This window comes from Pyrgilauda ruficollis, unplaced genomic scaffold (assembly GCF_017590135.1).
Source record: "Pyrgilauda ruficollis isolate IOZ18807 unplaced genomic scaffold, ASM1759013v1 scaffold78, whole genome shotgun sequence".
Classification (NCBI taxonomy): Eukaryota; Metazoa; Chordata; class Aves; order Passeriformes; family Passeridae; genus Pyrgilauda; species Pyrgilauda ruficollis.
Genome location: NW_024529710.1, coordinates 1027472 through 1049223, shown reverse-complemented (window position 1 = coordinate 1049223; position 21752 = coordinate 1027472). Strand labels below are relative to the sequence as shown.

Genomic DNA, 21752 nt, shown 5'->3' with positions numbered 1-21752 from the left:
TTAAGATACAAGCAGTAAATCCTTGTTTTAATCATTCTTCTCTAAAACTAACACAGACACAGTTATGTTTGTATTGAAGAGAACTTTTTAAAAATTAATACTTGTTAATATCATCAAGCTATCACAAGGGAAGTACAGCTTTCCTCCTGCCAACTTTTTAGCATTTACCCAAATGTTATGAGAGCAATTTTTAGTAACTGTTTTATACATATAGTTTTTACTTATGTCAAATGCAGTAAAAATACATTGAACATACCATATTTATGTATTACTTAAGTTATATTAATATATCATGCATCTAAATATATTTTTTCTGTCCTTCCATATTTATCTGTATCCCAAAAGAACAGAGCACAGTACAATACATTAGAAAGCAATAACATGCTGATCTGATCTATCTAGACTGATTTTGTGCAATGTGTTTCCAACCAGATCCAAATCAATATGAAGTGTTCCATATATAAAATGCCAAGTGATGCACCTTCCATTTTTGACCAAGATTATCTAGTCTTTCATTTTAACTGAGGAAGAGGAAGTTTTGTTCAAATTTGTCACAATTTCTCGTTATTCTTCAAGACACTAACATCTTTCATGGCATATTATTTTGGCTTGATACATAATGAGGAAAAAACAAAACTATATACCATGCTTTGGCATCTCAACTGATACAGAGTAAAAATATCGGCTTCCAAGATTAATTTTCCAGTCCTGTATCAATTTCTTCTCTAATTTCAGATTATTAAAAACATAAAATTAAAAGGAGTGGAGATTGTGTAGATCAAGGTATTAATAACACTCCACATTTGAGTGGGTTATGGCAGGAACATCTGTGGCTTCAGTGGGCCCCGTTCACCTGCTAGCCTTGCCCTTGTGGAGTCAGCAATGCTTACTTACTGCTGGCTGCCAGACTCAGCAACCTTGCCAAGCCAAAAAATAGTCTTCCCTTTTCTTTAAATGAATATAGTCATAAAACAGGCTTATCTCTCTTAGCAAATGCTAACTAAAGAAGATTTAATTCCTCTCCACAGCCTTATTCGAGATTTAATAAATTTACTTGCTAACTACCTACATGGAAACTCTCCCTGGTGAGCAGAGAACGAAATGATCCATCTGCATGCTGTGAAGAGTTGCTTTGCAGAATGGGTTTCTCCGGTCAGAGAATAATCAGTTAACATTTATTGCCTCCAACAAGTTTTCTTTTTAAAAGCAATATGACTGTGCATTCATGAACACTAGAAAGCTACACAGCTTTTAATACTTGTTTCCACAATATAAAGGTGAATTTTGACTGCTAGCCCAGTCATTACAATGGCATCAAATACAATAATAAAAAATTCACTCTCTGATACTTCTTCGCAAGCTTGACTTCTACGTAACAGTATGGTAGTTAGAACATAATGAAATATAATAACTTTTAACATCATCTAACCCTTTGTAACACTAGGAGATCTAGTGCTAATACATCTTTCCATTCTAAACCAATCCAAATCCCAAACTCTCCTAAAGCAAAATAAATCCCAGTAGAGCCACCACAACTGCTACTCTTATGATATACAGGGCAAATGCAAAGAAGGAATATGCTCCTGGTTTTCCTTGGTACCTACCTGCTACATTTCTTTTCACTATATTTTGTTTTCACACTATATGGGTGCACTATCAAGACACTGATAATACAGATACAATATGGATTTTTTTAAAAATTAAATAAGAGCTATCAGAACTACAGGTTCTCGCATCTATTGTGTTTGATGTTTCAGAAATAACCCTCAAACAGCAAGCCTTTTTTGGAGAACTTCTGTTACCACTTATTCTAGTGATAATTTCATGATTACCCACTGCAAAAAGCAAACTCTCAATCTGCAAATTCACTTTGGGTTCTTTTTACCAATCAAGATAAGTGTCCCTGAGGACATTTCAATGATAAAACTGTTGAAACAGAGCCATTTGCTAGCTTTGTATTCAAAAACTCAGCTGAAACTTCAAAAGCAGTTGCAGGCCAAATATTAAAAAAAATCCCAAGACAGCAATCAAGGGGAAGGATTTAATCAAAGTCAAGATAGTCAACAATTTCAAGATGGAGGATTTGGATGGTCAGAGGAGAAACTGAAACCCTTCCCTTTATTTTCCTCCTTGGATCTTTCATACTTTTTGTATCTGCTCTTAAAAAATACCAGCAGCAAGATTCCCTCTGCTGTGGCACCCATCTGATCCTCCAGACACTAACACACAGAACAGGAAAATTGCTCATAATAGGAAGTATCAGGTCACTCTGTAGAGGTAGTTTTCTGTCTTCCCACACACATGCTGTTCTGCTTCCAAAACAGTCTCGTAGACAGAACACAGACAGACAAGCTGTGGTCTGAGTGATGCATCTCAGCTCTCAGTAGTGACCCATCAAAATTGCCTGAAAAGGTTGTAGCATCTTGCATCAAACTCTACATAAGGGGGTTGTAGGGGCAATGGTATCCCTTGCATCTGGCTTTTGTGCATTGCATGTATAAGATGCATTTCTCCACACTTTCCACCCTAATTAGGAACCTATAGATTCATGTCAAAACCAACAAAAAACATGTATGCATGTGAAGCTGGAAAGCTAACACCCATCTCTATCAACTAGATCATCAGGTAGCAAACTAATGCTGTGAAAACAAAGGCTGGATGTATAGGATCATCATAAAGTCAGTGTGATATTTTTGAAGAAGAAAAGTTGCAGGCTCCCTAAACATTTCATTGAATATTGTGGTATTCTCATTTTTTTCAGCTGTTTTAAATCTGTGAGGTTACAATGCAGTCCATCATTTATACAATCTCCAAGTACTATATAAAAGTTGATGAGAGAGACACCATACAGAGTAATATTAAAATTCCAGTCAGCACTAGTGTATGTTTAACATTTCAGTGTTTAATTCAGTTTTTGAACCATAAAGTGACAATGACCATTTGAAGTGTAGGAGCCCACATACTCTTCCAATGAGCCAGAGTAGACCTGTGAGTTTCAAATGCCTCATGTCAAAACATCTCCCACACAGAAGAAACACAGAGATGCACAACTAAGGCAATGTACAAGATAAATTGAAATGCTAGACACTGCCTCCAAACCACTGAATTTCAGTGACAGATTTATTCTAAATCAGTAACATCTGATATCTAAGCCCAGCATAACGAAGTTCTAACCAATGCTGTGATCTCCATCAACAAGATACCAAAGCTGCTGCCCTCACTAAAACACATTTTTCTTAGTCTCCTACTTGGGCAGTCTTTAGCAGATTGTTTAAAGACTCCTGACTGATTACGGATCTTGCAAACTATGGCTTCATCACAACAGAAGCAGGAGGAAACTGGCACAAGCTTTCATGCCATCTCTTAAGCAACAGAGGTAAGCAGCAGGTCTCCAGCACACTCAGCTTTCATTAAGTTCCAAAAGTTCATGATGCCTCATAATTTCTCTAGCTAAAGGAGTTAGGAAATTGAGACCAGGGACTGAAGAGGTAAGTTTATTAATAATATGAGCTGTTACAACTAGCATCTAGTAAACTGATTATCAAGTGTACACTGGATTTAGCTTTTACTGCAAAATCACTTGGCATGTACTGACTAACTCAAGTGGAAAAAAAAATAATGAAATCTTATTGTCTGAGCTCCTCAGCAAAAAAACTAGCAGTTTCATTCATGTATATAAAAAAGCAAAATTAAAGGAAAAATAAAATAATCTGAAATGTCAGCAAAGATGGCATCATCAAATCTTTGCAAAATCAGATTGATTTTAAGTTTCAACTTCTCAACAAATTAATCTATTTCATAACTTTATACATCAAACTGGATTGCATATTACCTCAAACAGCTTCTTTTTTTTTAGCAAATTCATGACCTTTTTGCATCTTTTGAAATATAAGCTTTTTTGTTTGTTTACACAATATTCCATTATACTACGATGATGTTAGTCATCATATGACAAAACTGGCAATTGTAGCCTATGTTTTCTAAATAAACAGGAAAAAATTGCCAGATGAGGTCAAATGACTGAAAGACAATATGTCTTTTAAGAAATGTGTTTACCTCACACATCAAAGGGAACTTGCTCCATTTCAGATGCTTGAACCACCTTTAAGTTACACAGTAAGTCCAAATCTATTCCTTGGCATTAGCTAGAAAGCACTGTCCTTTTCAAAAAACACTTTAGTAAAATTTTAAGTTGACATTTGCAACTTTCAACTTGGCTGCTATTTTGTCCACAAATTTACTTATCCTTCTAATAATTTTATTTTTATTACTTTGGGTGGTTTAATGTCTCTTTAACATAATTTTTAAAAAAGGTATTAAAAACCCCCAGTAATCTAAAAGAATCACACTGATTTTTTTACTACAGTAACTATAATGTTTTAATGTCTTTAGACTGTGAAGTTTGACTGTTAATCAACAGGTAATCAATTAAAGGACAGTAGAGCATGATGAAAGCAACAAATTCTAGTCTGGATTGGAAGAGACCTTATTCTGACCTCCAAGTTTCAACTGCCCTCCCAACACCTTCCACCAGAACACACTGCTCCAAGTCCCTGACAGGGATGTGGAAACAACAACTTCCCTGTGCAACTTGTTCCAGTACCTCACTATTCTCACAGTAAGTAATTTCTTCCTGATATCCAATCTAATTCTACCTTCTTTCATTTAAAAACCATTCCTCCTTGTCCTACCACTAGCTGCCCTTGCAAAAAGTCCTTTTCCAGCCTTTGCAGGCACCCTTGTATGTGACACTAGCTTTAGTTTCTCAGCAAAAATCAGAACGTAACATATTAACCCTACCCTTACAGCTGAGTAACTTCCAACAGTTTAGCTGTTCGTTGGATCAAGTGCTCATTATCAGCCTGCACAGATGAAAATAAAGTTAATCACTGAAACTTCAGAGTCAATCCAGATCTATGACACAGATAAGGGACAAAAACTCTGCTGCACAGGACATGGGAAGAGAGACTGAAATACTGGGTTTGTTCATCTGCAAGAAATGAGACATCTCCTTGTGGTCTTAATGGTCTTCCATTACTTATATAGGAGGGAACAGAAGACAGGCTTGAAGGTGCACAGTGGTAGTTTGAGAAGCCACAGCCCAAAGTCACAATGTAGAAAACACCAATTAAACATATAAATATAATAAACTGTTATGTAGGTGGTCAAACACTGGACCAAAAACCCAGTGAATTTGCATGCCCGTCCTCTGAAATGCCCAGAACACAACTGGTCCTGCAAAAGTCGAGTCTAGCTGCCACTTCTGCTTGGAGCAGCAGCACTGCACCAGATGGCATCCAGAGGTGTCCTGCAATCTAGACTACTTTACAAGCCTCTAACTTCAGATGGTAATGAAGAGCAGGCTGCAACTGATTTTCCCATATATTCTCCCCCATAAGCAAAAATTATAATAACACAAAACAGAGGTTAAACGAATTACATAGGACTCACCAAAGCACAAACTTTCTGGAAACTTCTAATAGCTTCTTATAAAAATCAAAACCCAAAGTCTTTATAAGAGCATGCCATGAACTGTATCATATTGAGCTTTCTTTCAATTTGCTTACTGACCTTTCCCAACAAGAACACAGGAAATATTTGAAAGATCATCTGGCATGATGAGAACTGTAGTTCCCTAGAGGATGTAGCCAGGATTACAACACGTAGCCCCGCCTGCTCAGTCAAATGAACGTCTCCTTACCCTCCAGATACAACACAAATAAAAGAGCTTTGCGTGTGCTTAAGAACACTGAGCATTGAAACAGTTTTGTTAAGAAATTATCTCCCATGCTGCATTAAGACTTCCCAGAGCTAGCTGACTAATCTAAAGAGGTTTGTTATGTCTTGTGCATGCAGGTGTCTGAAAACAGACATTTGCATCTTGATGGAAGCACACGTTAGGTAAGGTACATTACATGCAAGCCTTCTCTACTCCTTTGTACACTGCACATCTTCTAGAACACAATGATATGCACATACCAAATTTCACTGCAGAAAACTAAATGAACAAAAAAAATAAACTGAAATATCACCTCCAAACAGGTACTAGCCACTATCAGACACAGGATCCTCACACTCACCATAAAAAAAATCAGTCCCTTAGTAAGCTTAAAACTTCCTCTGGACCAGCTAAAGTATCCACTGCACTGAAGGTAATACCCCTAGAGGCACTGCCATATGTTGTCACAAGCCTGCACATTGTGATTCACCTTTAACTATACGGACAATAAATCAGGACCCATGTGGTATTTTCAGAAAATCTCTTTATGCAACTCATTGCAATTCCCTTACTGGGAAACAATGGATTTTCATGAGTTATGGCATTGTTTATTTTTCAGCAGTAGGATTAATGAGTGGAAGATTTAGTACTTTTGCTGCAGGCAAAGACAAAGCCACAATATTTAACAGCAATATCCTCAAGAATCAACAAACACACACATAGTGAATTCATGAGTTTTTAAACACCTCTGATAGTATCATCTTAGAAACGTGGCATTAGTTTGCCTGGATAGCAGCAGCTTCTTGGTATATATATGTGTGTATACATATATATGCAAAAAAATACCTGAATATTTTCCTGTTTTTCTAATGACATACTCTAGTACTTACTTCTCAGTGAAGTTTTACCAAAATGAACTTGCTCTAAATGTAGATACGTTCTTCTTTTTTTTGGTACAAATCCCTTTTTAAGGGAAGTCATCCCATTACAGCTTTGTGTACACACTCCTAACGACTAACCTTTCTGGAGATCCTCCCATTGGCTTTTCCTTGCTAAGTTACTTGTCACCTGAACAACCTCAGCATTGTCTCGGGGCTGTCCCTCCTGCTCCAAAGACATACTGATCAGTTACAGCCTCAGCATGAGTGCTGTCACATAGCCTTGGATACCGTGATCTGCAGTAAGAGAGAAGAACTTCTAAGCATGGAATCAAAAATTTCTTTCAGTGGCAATCCCACTTCTTGCTCTTTTGAGGACTTCTGCAAAACTCCCAAATTTAACTGTCAGTCTGTTCATCCAGCTCATTTTAGGCAAATCATTTTGTAAAAAATGCATCCCAAAATACATTTTTATGTGACAGTCTGTCTTTGCTTGTGCTTGAGGCATCAGAGCAAAAACGAGTTAGAAGCTACACAAGGGAAGCAGGAACAGCCTCCCATGTTCTTTCCATACTATGAAAAATAGTCTCACATTTGAAAAGTGATTTCACTAGTGGATGTAGAAATAGTGACACTACACACAAAATTATTAAAATACAATACAACAAGCAGCCAAGACAATTTAGCAAGGGATGGCCCAATAGGTATTTTAGAGATCTTTACACATCAAGCCTACACACAGCATGGCTAGAAGCATCTCTGGAAGAGCAGTCTACCAGAAAGTCTTAAGGAATGTACAAATCAGCAGCTGTGCTTAAGATTTAGATTAGCTTTCAGGTCAGATTTTGATATATTCAGAATAGTAACTAACAGAAAAGTCTATGCCTGACATGTGGCAAATATCCCCAAATGACAGAAGGGAAGTTGCTCAGGAACCAATTAACATGTTCCAACAGAAGCATGGCAGCAAATGAGGAGCAACACGGTGTGCCATTGAAAATCTGTGGGTTCACAAGACAGAATAAAGACAAAAGGACATTGTGTAGGAAAACTAGTCACTGTAAGCCTACATATTTTATTACAACAAGGAACATAAAAAGGAACCCCTTTCAAGACGCGTCCTGCTTCCCTTGGCAAAACAAAGGAATCTCTACTGCCTTGTCCCATGTCCCATCAAAAGGAAAACACCGGTTACAAACATGTACAGACTTTTTGTGTAGTCTTGCTGAGGCATGCCACAATTCCACAGGCTTTGAGTGTAAACAATCACTACTATTTCAATTTCATCTAATAAGGAAGAACCCCATATTCCTAACTTACTTGTCCCATTCTACTCCTCTAAATTCAGTGTTATTGAAAAGATGTATTCAGGAGCAGTAGCAGAAAGAGTGTCTTACTGTTCCACTAGCTGCACTACAGAAATTTTGTTAAGTCAGGTACATTCACTAATCATAATTTACTGCTACACTCACAAGCAGTATCAACAACATCACACCATCATTTCTAGAGGTAGTGTTGGCTGTTCATACTACTCAAGAGAACCTTCCTGCTTACTAATCCATTTCTGTAGCAGCCTATCCTTCCATATCTTGCAGGTTTTCTGCACCAAGTTATCCATGATAAATCTATTCCTGCAAAAGCAGATTTTCTATTATTGTCTATGTCTCCTACCTGTATATTTTTGGATACCATTACATACAATTCCTTCAGCCTAATACTGGCAATTCTGAAGCTGAGTTTACTGTAGAAATCCAGGAAATATATAGTGTGGTTTTCTCAGTGTGTCAAATCTAGCGATCTTACCAGAATAAAACCAAATATTGGAGCATCTTATGACAGGAAGAATAGGAAAGCATGGTTTCCTATTGACAGCTGCACAGGAAGCTTTGGCATTGCAACACTGAGCACCATGGAGATATCTAAGATTCTTCCAGGTTCATGCATTATTGGCAACTTCAGGGCAACTGCTTCCCAGTTCCATAAGCGCAGTCAGCTTCTACCAAAACCAAGATACACCCAACATCAGCTTTTGGCTACAGATTTGCAGTGACTGGCAGTTAAAGTAAGAATGAAGAGTAAAAAGAACAATAAACATACAGAGCAAAATCAGGTCTTTTGAAGAGCTGCTGGCTGGGAATTTTTAAACTGGCTGCATAATAATAACTGTACATTATCTATAGTAATCATTTTTCATTTTACTCCTCAGCAAAAGCAACCACGTGACAGAACACAACTCTATCTTCCTAACAACTAGAATTATGAATACAGAATTGAATAGTAATTTTTGGTAGGAAGACAGATATTGTTCCTAAATTAAAGAAAAATGCCAACAACCAAGACAAAATATTACCACCACCACTCTGTGTTTCATAACCTGAAACAGGACAGGTACTCTTTATTAACACCCAGGTTTTCAGTGGGCTATGGTACCTATGCTAATTTAAAAAAAAAAAAAAAAGCTTTGAACCACTGGCTTGGCAGCATAACAACTGCCAAATCTTGACTATTTTCAATTATTTTAAGAGTTTCCTATGCCACACTGTCATCAGGCTATACCACCCACAAACATGCTTTCATGATCAAGGCACAGAATTTGTAAGAATTGAATTTTCTTCCCAGATTTCCTGCATCTTTTCTATACCTAAACCTTGCTTCACTATCTCACCAGGTTTCCCTGAACATCTGTCAATGTCCTTGAACAGAGGCATTAGAGTAGCCACCTACAGCTGCTGTCATGTACAGACATTGACACGACTTTACCAACTGTGGTAAAGTTTTCAACTACGGAGAGATGTATACTACATCAAAATAATTCAGGACAATAATTGACTCTGGCTTTCTCTAATGATGTTATCATCATTACAGACAATTTTAAACGTAATTTCTTAAGCCATGAAGTTCATTTTAATGCATACTGAAAATGCAAATACATTTTGAGTACAATTTTAAAATCCAGCATTTGTCAAAACTCAAGGGAAAAAACATTTTCCACTAAGAACACAAAAAGTGTTTTCTTTCCAGCTGCAAAGCTAAAAAAAAAAAAAAAATCAGGATTCAGCACTATCATGAGACTCAACATACCCTCTTAGGGATCACTACATAAAAATATTGAGAAATTCAAACCTTTCTACCCTTCCCAATTGTTCCCCAGCAATGTTTATTTTCAGATCGCTCTTCCAGGTTCAGGAATTGTATAGTTACAGTTCATTTTCTTTCCAAGAAACTAAACCACATAAACTTGCATGTGGCTGTTTATCTGGGATAACAGTAGAAGCACAAACCATACCACAGTCTGCATATCCTACAGAATTTATTGTCTTAGGCATTATAAAAACAAGTGTCTGCTATGTTTGGGCATAAAAAATACTTTGTCAGTAATACTCACCCCTGCAATGCCTGCAGAGCCAACATTGCTAAGAACCTAATCTGAATTCTATTCCTTCTTGGGCATGACCAAATTATTTACTAAATTCCAGCAAGCTGAAGCAGGGGGATTGTTCACAGAAAGCTTACTGTACCAGTGTGGGAAAAAGATTCAGCTTGACTCTCTGAACACAGTGGGAGCTTGTAGAGCTGGCAACTGGAAGTTAAAAAGTGATTCCTTGTCAGAGTCAACCACTTGATGTACATTTTAGTGATCAACGAACAGCTTTAGGGTAAAATAGGTTTTTGAGCTGTCTGAGTACCCTTCAAAGGGAAAAGGTTGCTGGTCATTTAGACAAAAGTTACAAACACACCAATATCAAATAAAATCTCACTCCCTTTACCATTTTTCTTTCCTTTTCACTGGGGAATAACATGAGCTGACTAATTCTAGGACACTAGATTATATAAATTGTTATGTAATGTAAGGTTTTGTAGGGTACCCGGTCACTTTTTCTATCCTAAAGTTTGATCAGACTGGTGCAAGCTCTTCTGTTTTCTCTTACTAAACGAAGTGAACATTATTTACACAGGTGTCTAGTTTAGAGGCACTGAGAAACAGACAAAGATATTGCAAATCATGATTTTGGTGATAAGAAACATGCTACTAATATACAAGGAGAATAATTTCACTGACTCGAGGGATGATCAAGACACCCTCACATTTGTAAGGTGTTACAGCATTTGTTTTGCAGCACTTATGTCAGGTGAATATTGGTCCTGTCAGAAACCCTTCTTGTTCTATAATCTCATCAGATACAAAAAAGCTGTTTACAATGAACATCTAGTAAGTAAAAAAAAAAAAAAAACCAAACCAACAAAAAACCCGAAGCAAACCATGTAATCCAGAATTAGCATTATCCATTTTAAAATCTAGCTAGAATAAATTTTTGCCTTAGCACCCAAGATGAGCCGCCTTCAAAGAAAACCATGATGCTTATACACATGCCCCATAGAAACTACTAGTAAGCTTCCAAGAGTATCTTTGTAGTCAGCAGGATCCCAGGGAAGCATCAAGGAAAAAACTCTGGCAGTTGGGTTTTGCTGTAATTCAGCAGATTATCCCAAAACACCCAGAAAAGAACCCAAAGCAAACAAAACAACCCCACCAACTAAGCAACAACAAGAAAACCCCAACAACAGAAAAAAAACCAAAAAAAACCATCCAAAACCTCAGCCAAAAACCAACAAAAAATCCCAACCAAAACAGACCAAACAAAAATCAACCAAACAGCAAAATCCAGCCCACAATACAACAAATATTTTCACAAATCAGAAAAAAATTACTTTGGTATGTAGAAGAACCTGAAGTTTACAGCCTGCAGAAATCCCCACAGCGTTCAGCTCTTTAAACACTAAATCAGCCAACACACAACTATCTTCATACCTCAGTCAATTTTTTGTCAGGTTTTAATCTAGGTGTGTATGTATGAAAAAGTGTAAACTTCCTCTTCATTGTCTTCTCTGTGTAGGAACATTAATCTCCTTTAATAATGGAAATGTTGGCATTTTATTCCTGAGTTTAAAAGAGCAGCTGAATCTCAGTGATGTGAGATGCATGGCACATGTTTTGTTTCTTTAGGAGTAGGACCATGCAAAGAGGCTTCAACTGCATCATTTCTAGTTTTCCAGCAGTCAGTTTAATACATGCTTTCATTACAACCACAACTTTTAAAGGTTTTTAAAATCAATAATTAAGTAGCTCACACACAGATCTTATTTCTTTATTCTCTGAACTACACAAATTGAAGTTTTCTTCCTTCCTCCTCTAAATTTTCCTTTCTTTGCATTATGAACCCAAAAGCAATTTCACTTTTAAAATTTTGTTCCGATGTTAAAAAGAGAAAACATGTATTTTATATTCTTCCATGGAGAGAAAAAGGCCTGTGAAATCTTTCCCCTGCTATTCTGTGCATCAGCATGCCTATTCTTGTATTGGCATTTTTCCATGCCTCACAAGTTCAGCAATGCCAAGCTGCTGCCACAAACGCAAGCAATCCAGTATGTTGCATATGTGCATGTATGTGCGTGTGTGTTTACACATCCTAGCATATTTCTTTGGAATTGCGCCTGGCAGGATTTATTTTCCCATTTTAACAGTAATCCTTTATTTGACCACCATCCGATAGCCTAGGAATTAAATGGGGTTTTAGTAACTGCAGTATAACAAGCTGCATTTAAAGTAATATTCGTTCCAAACAGAGTAAAATAGGACATGTCCTATATAGATTTGACTCTAGTCTTTCAAGAAATATACTTGAAGTGGATTTCAGCTTGCAAGCCACCTACATTTAGAATATGTATCATAAGTGTAATTTTCTTCCATAAGTAATACACTCCTTTGATACAGAGCTCCAATTCCCAGTTGAACACAGGCATATGAGCTTTCTTTAGGCAATTTAATCCCTGAAAGCATCAGCTTTTCAGTTCGCAAAATAAAAAAAAGTACCCCAAAAGATAAGTTTTATGCAAATATACATAATGAGATGAAGATTAATAACTATATTTTATGCAACTTTCTTTCTTAAAATTGATTTGCCCCCTCTAAATGGGAGAAATGATCCTTTAAGTTTTAGCTTTCATAGTTTTTAGATTCTGTGCTGCCTAGGTGTGTAGCTCTGAGCTTCATATTAAGCGCTAGTAAGTTCTCTTCACAGAGTAAGTAGACAAAACAATCCTTTTCCAGCTTGAGACCAAGGGTAACTGTTACAAGTTTCAGTCCCAAAAAATGTAGAAGTAGACTGAAGAGAGAAAACAAGAAGGATGGGACTTCATAACCTGAAGCTGTAACTGGACAATTAACTCCAATATGCAAATGAACCAAAACTTATAAAAGTGTGAGACCTTGTGACCGGTTGTCTATTTTGTGACCATTTTGGGTCCATCTCAGATGTAGCCCTGGCCAGGTTCTTGTGCTGCCCAAGGTGTATCCCTTAAGGCCTTTTAATAAATACCTACTTTATTCCTTTAGCTCTGCCTAGTCTCTGTTCCAGATCAGCCTCCCAAGACATCAGTTCCATGTCTAAAATTCTATCATTCTGGTGTAATCTCCAGTTAACATCTATTCATAAATCCTGTTGGAAGTATTTTCTTCCATTTTATTCAAATGAGATTTGTTTTTCACTATGTCATCCTGTATGTCCCAATTTTTCTGTTCCTTCCTAATTTAAGGTCACAGGTTCTGAAGCCACTGATGCACCACCATGCAGCTTTCCAAATAACCTGCCTTACATTTTCCAGCTGTAAAACAAGAATTGCAATGTTGAACCTTCAAATGAGTCAAGTCTGAACTGCAAGAAAACAGAACTCAGCACCAGAGACAGAACTGGAGGGTTTCAGCAAAGGCAAGACTTGAACTACTTGGAGCTGTCTGAGGCCAGAATAAAAGAATGCTAAATTTCCAGAGCACTTACCTACACTTGGCAGTCACGACACACTGCCCATGGGAAATGTTTTTACTTTTTAAGTAAGTACAACACTTTCAAAGGTCACAATTTCTTTTAAAAAAACATGAAGTACAAAGCTTTGTGTTACACCATATCCCACTCAGAGAGGTGGATGTAAACCAGAGGGCATGCAGACACTGATAAGCAATAATCAATAACTATTTCCTCCTGTGCACTGTGATGAGATGAGCTCTGTAGGTCTGGTCCAGAGACGGAAAACTCCAGTGGCTGAACAGTAGAACATGAAGTGCCACCCTATGTCAGCAAAGAAAGGCTGGTCCAGGCAAACATAAAAACACAAATCACAAATTGGGCTCAATAAATTTCTCATTCTCTGGAGATAAGGCAGCCACATACCAACCTGAAACCATCTTGAGCAGATGAGAAACACATAAATCGCAATGTGCCAAAGAAAAGGCAAAATTAAAACAGTCTGATTTGAGAGGATCGCAGCACCAAAACTATGAACTGTGAAGTAGGTGGTCCTTTAAGATACACTATCAAGCAGAACATCAAGGGTGGTTATGTTCACCCTGAAAAAGTTATACCACGAGCCAGGGAAAAGAAATTAAGACCCTGTCCATGCTAAAGGCAACATATTATAAGCCCAGACTATTTACCTAGCCTGAGCAAGCTAAATTTACAATTGCAATAAGAGAGATAATGTAGTTTAAACTATTTTTTAAAATTCCATGTGAGCCTCATCCTTATTAATGTCAAGTCACTTTCAGAGCACGACATATTAACAAATCACTCAGTGTTACACATTCATCTGAGAAAGTAAACACAGAGAGATGGTATCTTTGCTTGGCTACAGTTAACTACAGCTCTCTTGAGGATACACCCAAGTAACTAAAAAAACTCTCTAAAATTATTTGACAAACAAAAAATACCCAATGGGTTCAGAGAGTCATTACTTCCCTAAATCTGCATCCCAGTGCAGCTGACAGCTTCAGCTTTTCTGCCCTGCCTCCACTCTTCTATTCTCCTCTCTTTGGAGACTATCCTTCTATGGCAGGATATTCACCCAGAATTACAGCAGTCAGCATTTTAGAGTGATCAGCTAAGCCACTCTGAAGACAAAGGCAAGAAAATAATTACAAATTATTACCTATTAAAGTTTCTGACTTAACAGATATCTTATAAATTCAGGATCTTTGAGAACACCATTATTGTAAGTAAATGGGAACTTTGGTATCATGCATATCTCCTGTGTCAGTAAGTGTCATGACAGGAACTGCAGAACCAGAGGTTTGAGGAACACTCTGAAAAAGGAAAACTTTCAGCATTGTGAAATGCTAATGCTGGGAATTGAAAATGCAAATGCAGGCAAAGATTTTTAAAACCGCAGTTTAAAAATACATATTTTTTGAGTTGCATATTGGTCTTAAGAATTATCACCAACAGAACATCTGAGATCCATTCCAGAAAAGTTACCATAAAAATACAGTCAGATATCAGCAGAGGAAGCTTCTAATCTCAATACTCCCTTTCATATCAAAAGCAGCCAAAGCCAAAAGGCTGAACAAGTAGCTTCAGGGCAACGACTGACTTCTCTATTCACTAACACAAAGCATACTTCCAAACAGTGTCAGTGAAAGTCCACATCTCTCAGGCTATGTCCAGATTACCCCTGCCTCTAGCTGTTGGCAAGTAGAAATGCCCCTGAATCTTCATGCTTCCCCAACTCCCCTGCTCTGACGTGAAAGGCAGAATGGGATAAAACAGCTGAACTGACAAACATTAGAGCACACCAAAACCACCAGGGCTTTATAGCTTCAAGTTCCATTAGAAAAATAACAGAAAAATTACAAAAAAATTGCATTGGAAATGCTTCAGCACAATCTCCAAGGGTGTTTGCAAAACTATCAACTTTTGCTAGGCAGCATCAACTAGTTCTTGTAGAAGCTCCTTTTGTCAGTGACTCATACCAGGGTTTTGCTGTTAAAAATGTCTTCTCATTGAAAAATTTGGAGATTTAAGAGAAATAAGAAACAAGAAATTCAAGGGCTCTAGCACTGGTGTCAAGATCAACAAATAGCACAATCTACTTCCTGCCCATGTTTAAGTGGAAAGCCTGAGCTCCATGGAGCCTGCAGATATTAAAAGCATATTACGTCCTTCTTCAAGTATGTTGAAAATGGCAAGACACATTATCATCAACAGAAAGTTGGCATAATTCTTGTTTCCAGCCTCCTTCAAAGAGTTATTTTCCATGTCATCAACTAGTATCATATTAAGTAAACAGCATCAATGCAGCTAATGAAGGGCTAAAAATTTCACAGCCATAATAAAAGAACATAAAACATTCAGTTAATTTTCATTCAGGTATTTATACATAAACACAAAACACTTCCTTTGTTTTCTTTGTAAACAGTTTAATACTTGAACATCTCCAAAAATATTTTAACATGTGTGGAGGCTAATTTAAAGGTAAAAGAAAAATCTAGAGCAGTTCTATCAGGCTGAAAGCCATATAAGCAGGTCACATTTTATAAATAAAAGCCAAGGATTTTGCTGCATTTTTGATTCTGCTCCCTTTGATAATGTGTGCTCCCTCAAGGTACTTCTGACAACAGCACTGCATAGGAAAAAGAAAGAATTTAAAGCCTCTAAACTGGCAGCTCAAAACATAACTCAGGGTAACTGTGAAATCTGAGAGCGATCTGAGGTTGTCATCTTTTACATGACTCTTTCTTAGGATTACTGAATGCAGTAGAATAATTGAATTTAACGAAAAAGAAAGCCTGAGTTTTAGGTATTTTATGCCAGAAGCTGCACTTGCACAGAGCCCTAGTACTGAACACAGAGCCTGAACCAGTATTTCAAGTAGCAAGGTGGTATGTGTGCCTGCTGGGGGGGTGACCTATTCTGCAATTATAAGGCACATGGATGCGCCTTATGAATGTTTAATAAATGGATGTCTAATTCTCCTTTTTAACTGTGGCATAAATTGCAGTGTCAGATGTACCCTTAGCTGTATCTCCTGTAGGACTCCTTCTCCAGAAAGGAAGCTAAGGATGACAACATCCAGCCGTGGATAATTTCCTTAGGTAACCAGGGTTAGGATAATTTATGTCTTCTGAAGCATCCAGCATTCAGTTACACAGCAGTATGCACAGGTTTTTTCCTGCCTCTCTTTTAAGACTGGCCTCCCCACTCTAAATATCTACCTATTGATCCTCTTTCATACATCACAAGAGACACTAAACAAACTTCACTTTCCAAACCACTTTAAACATTCATGGCATAGCATGTAACAAAACTCTAATAGCCCCTTGAGAAAACACAAAATGGAAATCATCTAAACAAGAGACAAGCAACAAAACATCAACAAATTAACTAGGGAAGGAAGTGCGGAGCCAGAAGTAAGACAGCATAGTTTATTCTTTTGTAGCAGAGCAGTAATTTTACTGCAAGGTCAAAGCAAACTGAAAAGCTCAGCTGTACTGAGTTTTGGCCCAAAGCAGGTGGGAGTGCACCAGATCATGACCAAAGGTTTCTCAGACCAAAAATTAACTTTGCAAGTTAAAAATGGACAGACCAGGAAGAAAGCAGTACAGGAAAATAACAGATTCCTGGTGTAGGCGACAAGCTTAGCCTAAGAAAGAAACGATGAACACTTCCTCTAAAAACCTGCAAGATTTCTAAGCTTCTGTTACCAAGCAATGCATCTAGTAGTGGGAATTTGGCAGAGTTTAGTGAAACATAGCAGCGGATGAGATGATCCACAGAGGAAGCAGGTGAAAAATGACCGATCTTGCACTAGGAAACAAAATCAGCTTACAGAACCTATAAAGGATATCAGTGGGAGGTGTAAGAAAACGTACAACCACCAAAAGTGCTACTTTTCCCAAAACAAAGGTCCGATCATAAGAAACTGAATTCAGGCTACTTAAACCACCAAGAAAATCTGGACATAGTTATTAATAGATTAGTATCTTCTCCTTGGTATCATGAAAACAGATATGAAAGCAACTCGCTGTCTGAAGTCTTCATTGTGGTAAAATATATTATGAATAAAAAAAAAAAAAAAAAAAAAAAAAAAAGAGGGTTATACAAGAACACTCTCCCTTGGCTTTTGTTTGGATTCTACTGTGGTAAGAACCTCAGGCTACTAAGAAGCCACCACAAGGAGCATGCTTTCTTCATCTGCATCCCTAATTAGTTTCATTGCTTTGAATACCTGCTTTCTTCATTTTATCACTATTTCAGAGAAGCTTAGAGCTTCCAACATGTGCCTTCTGCGATCATGAGAACTGCTGTTCTGGATACACCAAGTGAAATATTTAGCAACCAAAGTAACATTCAGGAGAGAGAGTAGAACACTGTTTTCCAAGACAGGTGCTTTATTTCACAGCAGCATGGTGCATACAATTAGCACTGACAAAAGACTAAAAGCTGGGCCAAACAGATTTCACTATAAGATGAAGGTAATACTTGAACACTGTCTTTGATTTAAGGAACCACAAAGAACACTAGTATATAACTGTAACATTGTTACTGTTCTGTTCTGGGGTATGCTATTCACAAAGTAATGTGTTCTTACTGTGCTTCCATAAGAATGACTGAAAGGACTCAGTGCAGTTTCTCATGTTAAGTGCACTATAGCTGAAAAAAATACAGATGCTGTATTTGACCACTTAAAATGTAGTATGCTAGAATTTTGCCAGCAAAATTCTGAAAGCAGGGACAATTCTGGCATCCTGGATTTCAAGAGAGAATGAAACTCCTTAGCTCAATGGATGACAAAAATACCACAGAAACATGCAACTATTAAGATTTTCTTTTGATTTCCCCCTCTAGCAAGGAGGGTTGTAATTTATGTCACTATCCACAACATTAAAGGTGCCTCAGATATCAGCATCTGCCAAAGATACTGAGAAAAAAATCATCATTTCAGAACATGTCCCCTGGCAGAAGGAGGGGACCTAGGAGACACAGGGGAGAATGGAAGCAGGTTACTACTGCTTGTGGTGACAGGCAAGTTCCCTCGCAGACTGCCTCACATTCCCAAGTGCTCTTACACAACAGGCAGGAGGCACTGGAACAGGATGAACAGACAACTGATGATGTGGGCAAGGTTTTCCTGCTGTGCTGATCCTCCTTTCTCTGCTGAACAGTGACAGGACCCAAGGGAACACATGAAGATGTGTCAGGGAAAGTATGGGCTGGATATAAGAAAAGATTCTTCACCAGAGGGTGAATGGGCACTGGAACAGGCTCCCCAGGGAAGTGGTCACAGCACCAAGGCTGACAGAGTTCAGGAAGCATTCGGACAACACTCCTGAGCACACAGAGTGAATTTTGGGGCTGTCCTGCACAGGGCCAGGAGTTGGACTCCATGACCATTTTGGGTCACTTCTGACTCAGGATATTCTGTAATAAATATAAGTTTAAAAACAGAAGGAACATTTTCAACATTGATCAGAACAACTACCAAATTAACTTCCTGCTTTCAAGGTCTATTTTGAGAGGCTGGTCGTTGTTGGTGCTGCCACAAGACCATATTAGTCCTTCCCCAGAAGAAGGTCGCTCACCATGTAATGGCTGAACATGAAATGGCTGGGACACTTAGGCAGGCCATGAAACTGGTTGAAATGCAGGAGTTAAAATGAAAGAAGGCACATGAAAGGAGTAAGACTGGGCAGATCAGGCACTTCTCCTTGGAAACTGAACTCAACTGACAAGTTGAATGCACAGCAAAGGACAGACACATAACTTTTATCCAAGTTTGCATGTTTCACTTAGTTTATGATACAATAAGGAAATACATAATAGTATTTTGGGACTAAAACCTATCATGTTTTTCAGGAAGTCTCTCAAACATGCAAGCACACAACATCTGCAGAGACAGAGAAAACTGCTTGCTTATCACTTGTCTCATTTATCAGACTCATTTGCCTCGGAGTTACAGTACATGCTTTGCTATTTGTCAGAAATGGAAAACATTCCTGTACTTACTCAGAGGCATAAGTGTCTGATTAAACACTCCACTTAGTGCAACCGAGCATGGCAGAACAAGTGCTGTACAATACAACACAGTAAAATGAGATGAGTAACTGCAGGGAAAGGACAACTAAGTGCCTTTTGTCATGCTTGCCAAGAAGGGCGCTCACCTCTTTTTTTTTTGAGACATACCCCGAAGAATTTTGGCACTTTTTAACAAGTAAGTCTCCTAGAACACTTGAAAGGCACATTTCAGAAACTAGCTTAGTGCTCAACAACATGCTATTAGGATCTTAAACACAAGGATGTTTTAATTATCAAACCAATGCACACCACTCTATCAGCAGGAACATAGTGGGTTGCTTCCCTTTCCTCCACTTTCCATGTACAATCTCCACCTGCTTGATGAGGCATTACTCACAGACCACTGTATTAACGTGTGTGGATTTCTTGGGTAATAACTTAGATCATAAAACTCGAGTCAAGATTTTTTGAAGGACTGAGCCTCAAGATTCTCAAAAATGAAGAAAATATGCCACTTGGCTATCTGAAATACTTTGAACTGTCACATCTTATTCAAATATGTTCAAAACCAGAGACAAATAACTTTCGCTGCATATGAGTACAGCTAACATTTTAAAGGATTGCATGGTATTCAAGCCAAGAGAGGAGGATCACAGCTTCCCATGCTGGTATCTCTGAGTTCGTCTCCCACAACTCTGCTTGACTAAGACTGAAATAAAGTTTCACTCATTAATTCAAAATGTTAATGGTTACACTTTAATATTTGCACACCATCAGTCTGGCATTCAGGCTTCGTGCAAGGACAATGCCTAATGTGAGGTGCTTTTTTCCAATCCTTTAGTTTCCCTAAAACCAAACATTAGCAGCTGAGCACATTAATGTGTGTGGTTTCTTTATTCGCTCTGGGTTTCTCTTGGTTACTTGTAATACTACCAGTAGTAAGCGGGGGTTTTTTTCATGTGTTTGTAAAATTACTGTATAACCACTGTAATTTCTATATATTCACTTAGCTTGATCTGGAAATCACATAATAAAATGATCTTTCTCACAGTCCTAACCATATTCCCAGTTAATGCCACCTTCATACAAGCAGAATTTCTGCCAACAGCACTGGACTCAGAAACATACTCTAAAGGTACTTAAAAATATATGAAAACAAAGAATATTTCTGTATCTTCTGTTTTCCTAACATATGCTTAGAAATTTTCTTTTATCTAACCGTTTGCTATATACTTTTTCACATAACAGCCATTTTAAATTCTATTTTTAGGAAAGTATTTATAATATGAATGCATCCCTTCACTCTTCAAAGATTTAATCTAAAAACTAACCTAACAGTTAAAGGTGAAATCCTTTTTTGAATTAAGGTGGTGGAGGATGGGATTTCACTTTGGACTTTTTAATGTAATCATTTTCTTGTACCATTATTGTCTAGCCACACCCAAAGGCAGGCCTTAAGTCATACAGAAGTGAGGACATTTACACATTGCCACAAAAAGTTATTTACTCTAGAAAGACAGTTTACATCCTCATCACCTTTTTCCCTTCCCCTCCCTTTCAATTCCAACAAATACAGGCTCTTTGCAAAGACTTTGGACAGATTCAGTCTCAAGGACAGGAAAGTAACAGTAGTTTAGAATGGACTTTTTTGATCTCCATCAAGGCAGGTTATCAGTTAATTGCTTAATTCTCACCAAGGCTGGCCAAACAGCCCTAATTAAATAAATTAAAAAAAAAAAAGTAACATAAGAAAACTAATAAACATGAACAATTTAGTTAATTATATAAAAACAAAGCAGTGCCAATATTCATACTTACAGGCTGAGGCTGTTCTGCAATACAGCAGTTGAAACACAACCAAAACTCACTCATTGTTTACAGTCTGAAGTTGGAACACGGATGAAAAGCAGGACTCAACCTTTGTAAGTCGGCCTGTTCTTTGAACAGGTTTATTTTTAATGGCTCCAATGTGAAAATCTTTTCTGATGTGCTCTTCTCCAAAGACAAGTCAGTCCCAGGACAAAGAACTTGAAGGCAAAAAGTTATTTTAGAGTCTTCTTCCAGAAGGTTGATCCCAGCACCAGAGAAATATTACGAATGCTTCTTTGGTCCCTAGCGTTACATGAACCTGAAAACAGAAGTACATGAATCAAGAAGAGAGAATACAAAGAATCTCAAGCTCCAAGCCAGCCACCCACACCATTGATTTCTTGGTAATACCCTGAATGACAGATTGAAAGACATTAGCAAACAAGTCAGGTGCTTTTTTCTACGATGACTACCAAGAACGGCATATAACATAAATCTAGTGAG

At 37.7% G+C, this 21752-nt stretch overlaps 1 protein-coding gene across 2 annotated transcripts in view; it reads right to left on the bottom strand.

The window, feature by feature from the left end:
* CDC42SE2 (CDC42 small effector 2) overlaps positions 1-21752 on the bottom strand; it is an 83224-nt gene that overhangs the window by 12515 nt on the left and 48957 nt on the right. For both annotated transcript variants that reach the window (XM_041486731.1, XM_041486732.1), the window contains exon 4: positions 21258-21567. In XM_041486731.1, the coding sequence (XP_041342665.1) occupies positions 21258-21311 (54 nt within the window). In that variant the 5' untranslated portion in view covers positions 21312-21567. The remainder of the gene's footprint in view (positions 1-21257; positions 21568-21752) is intronic.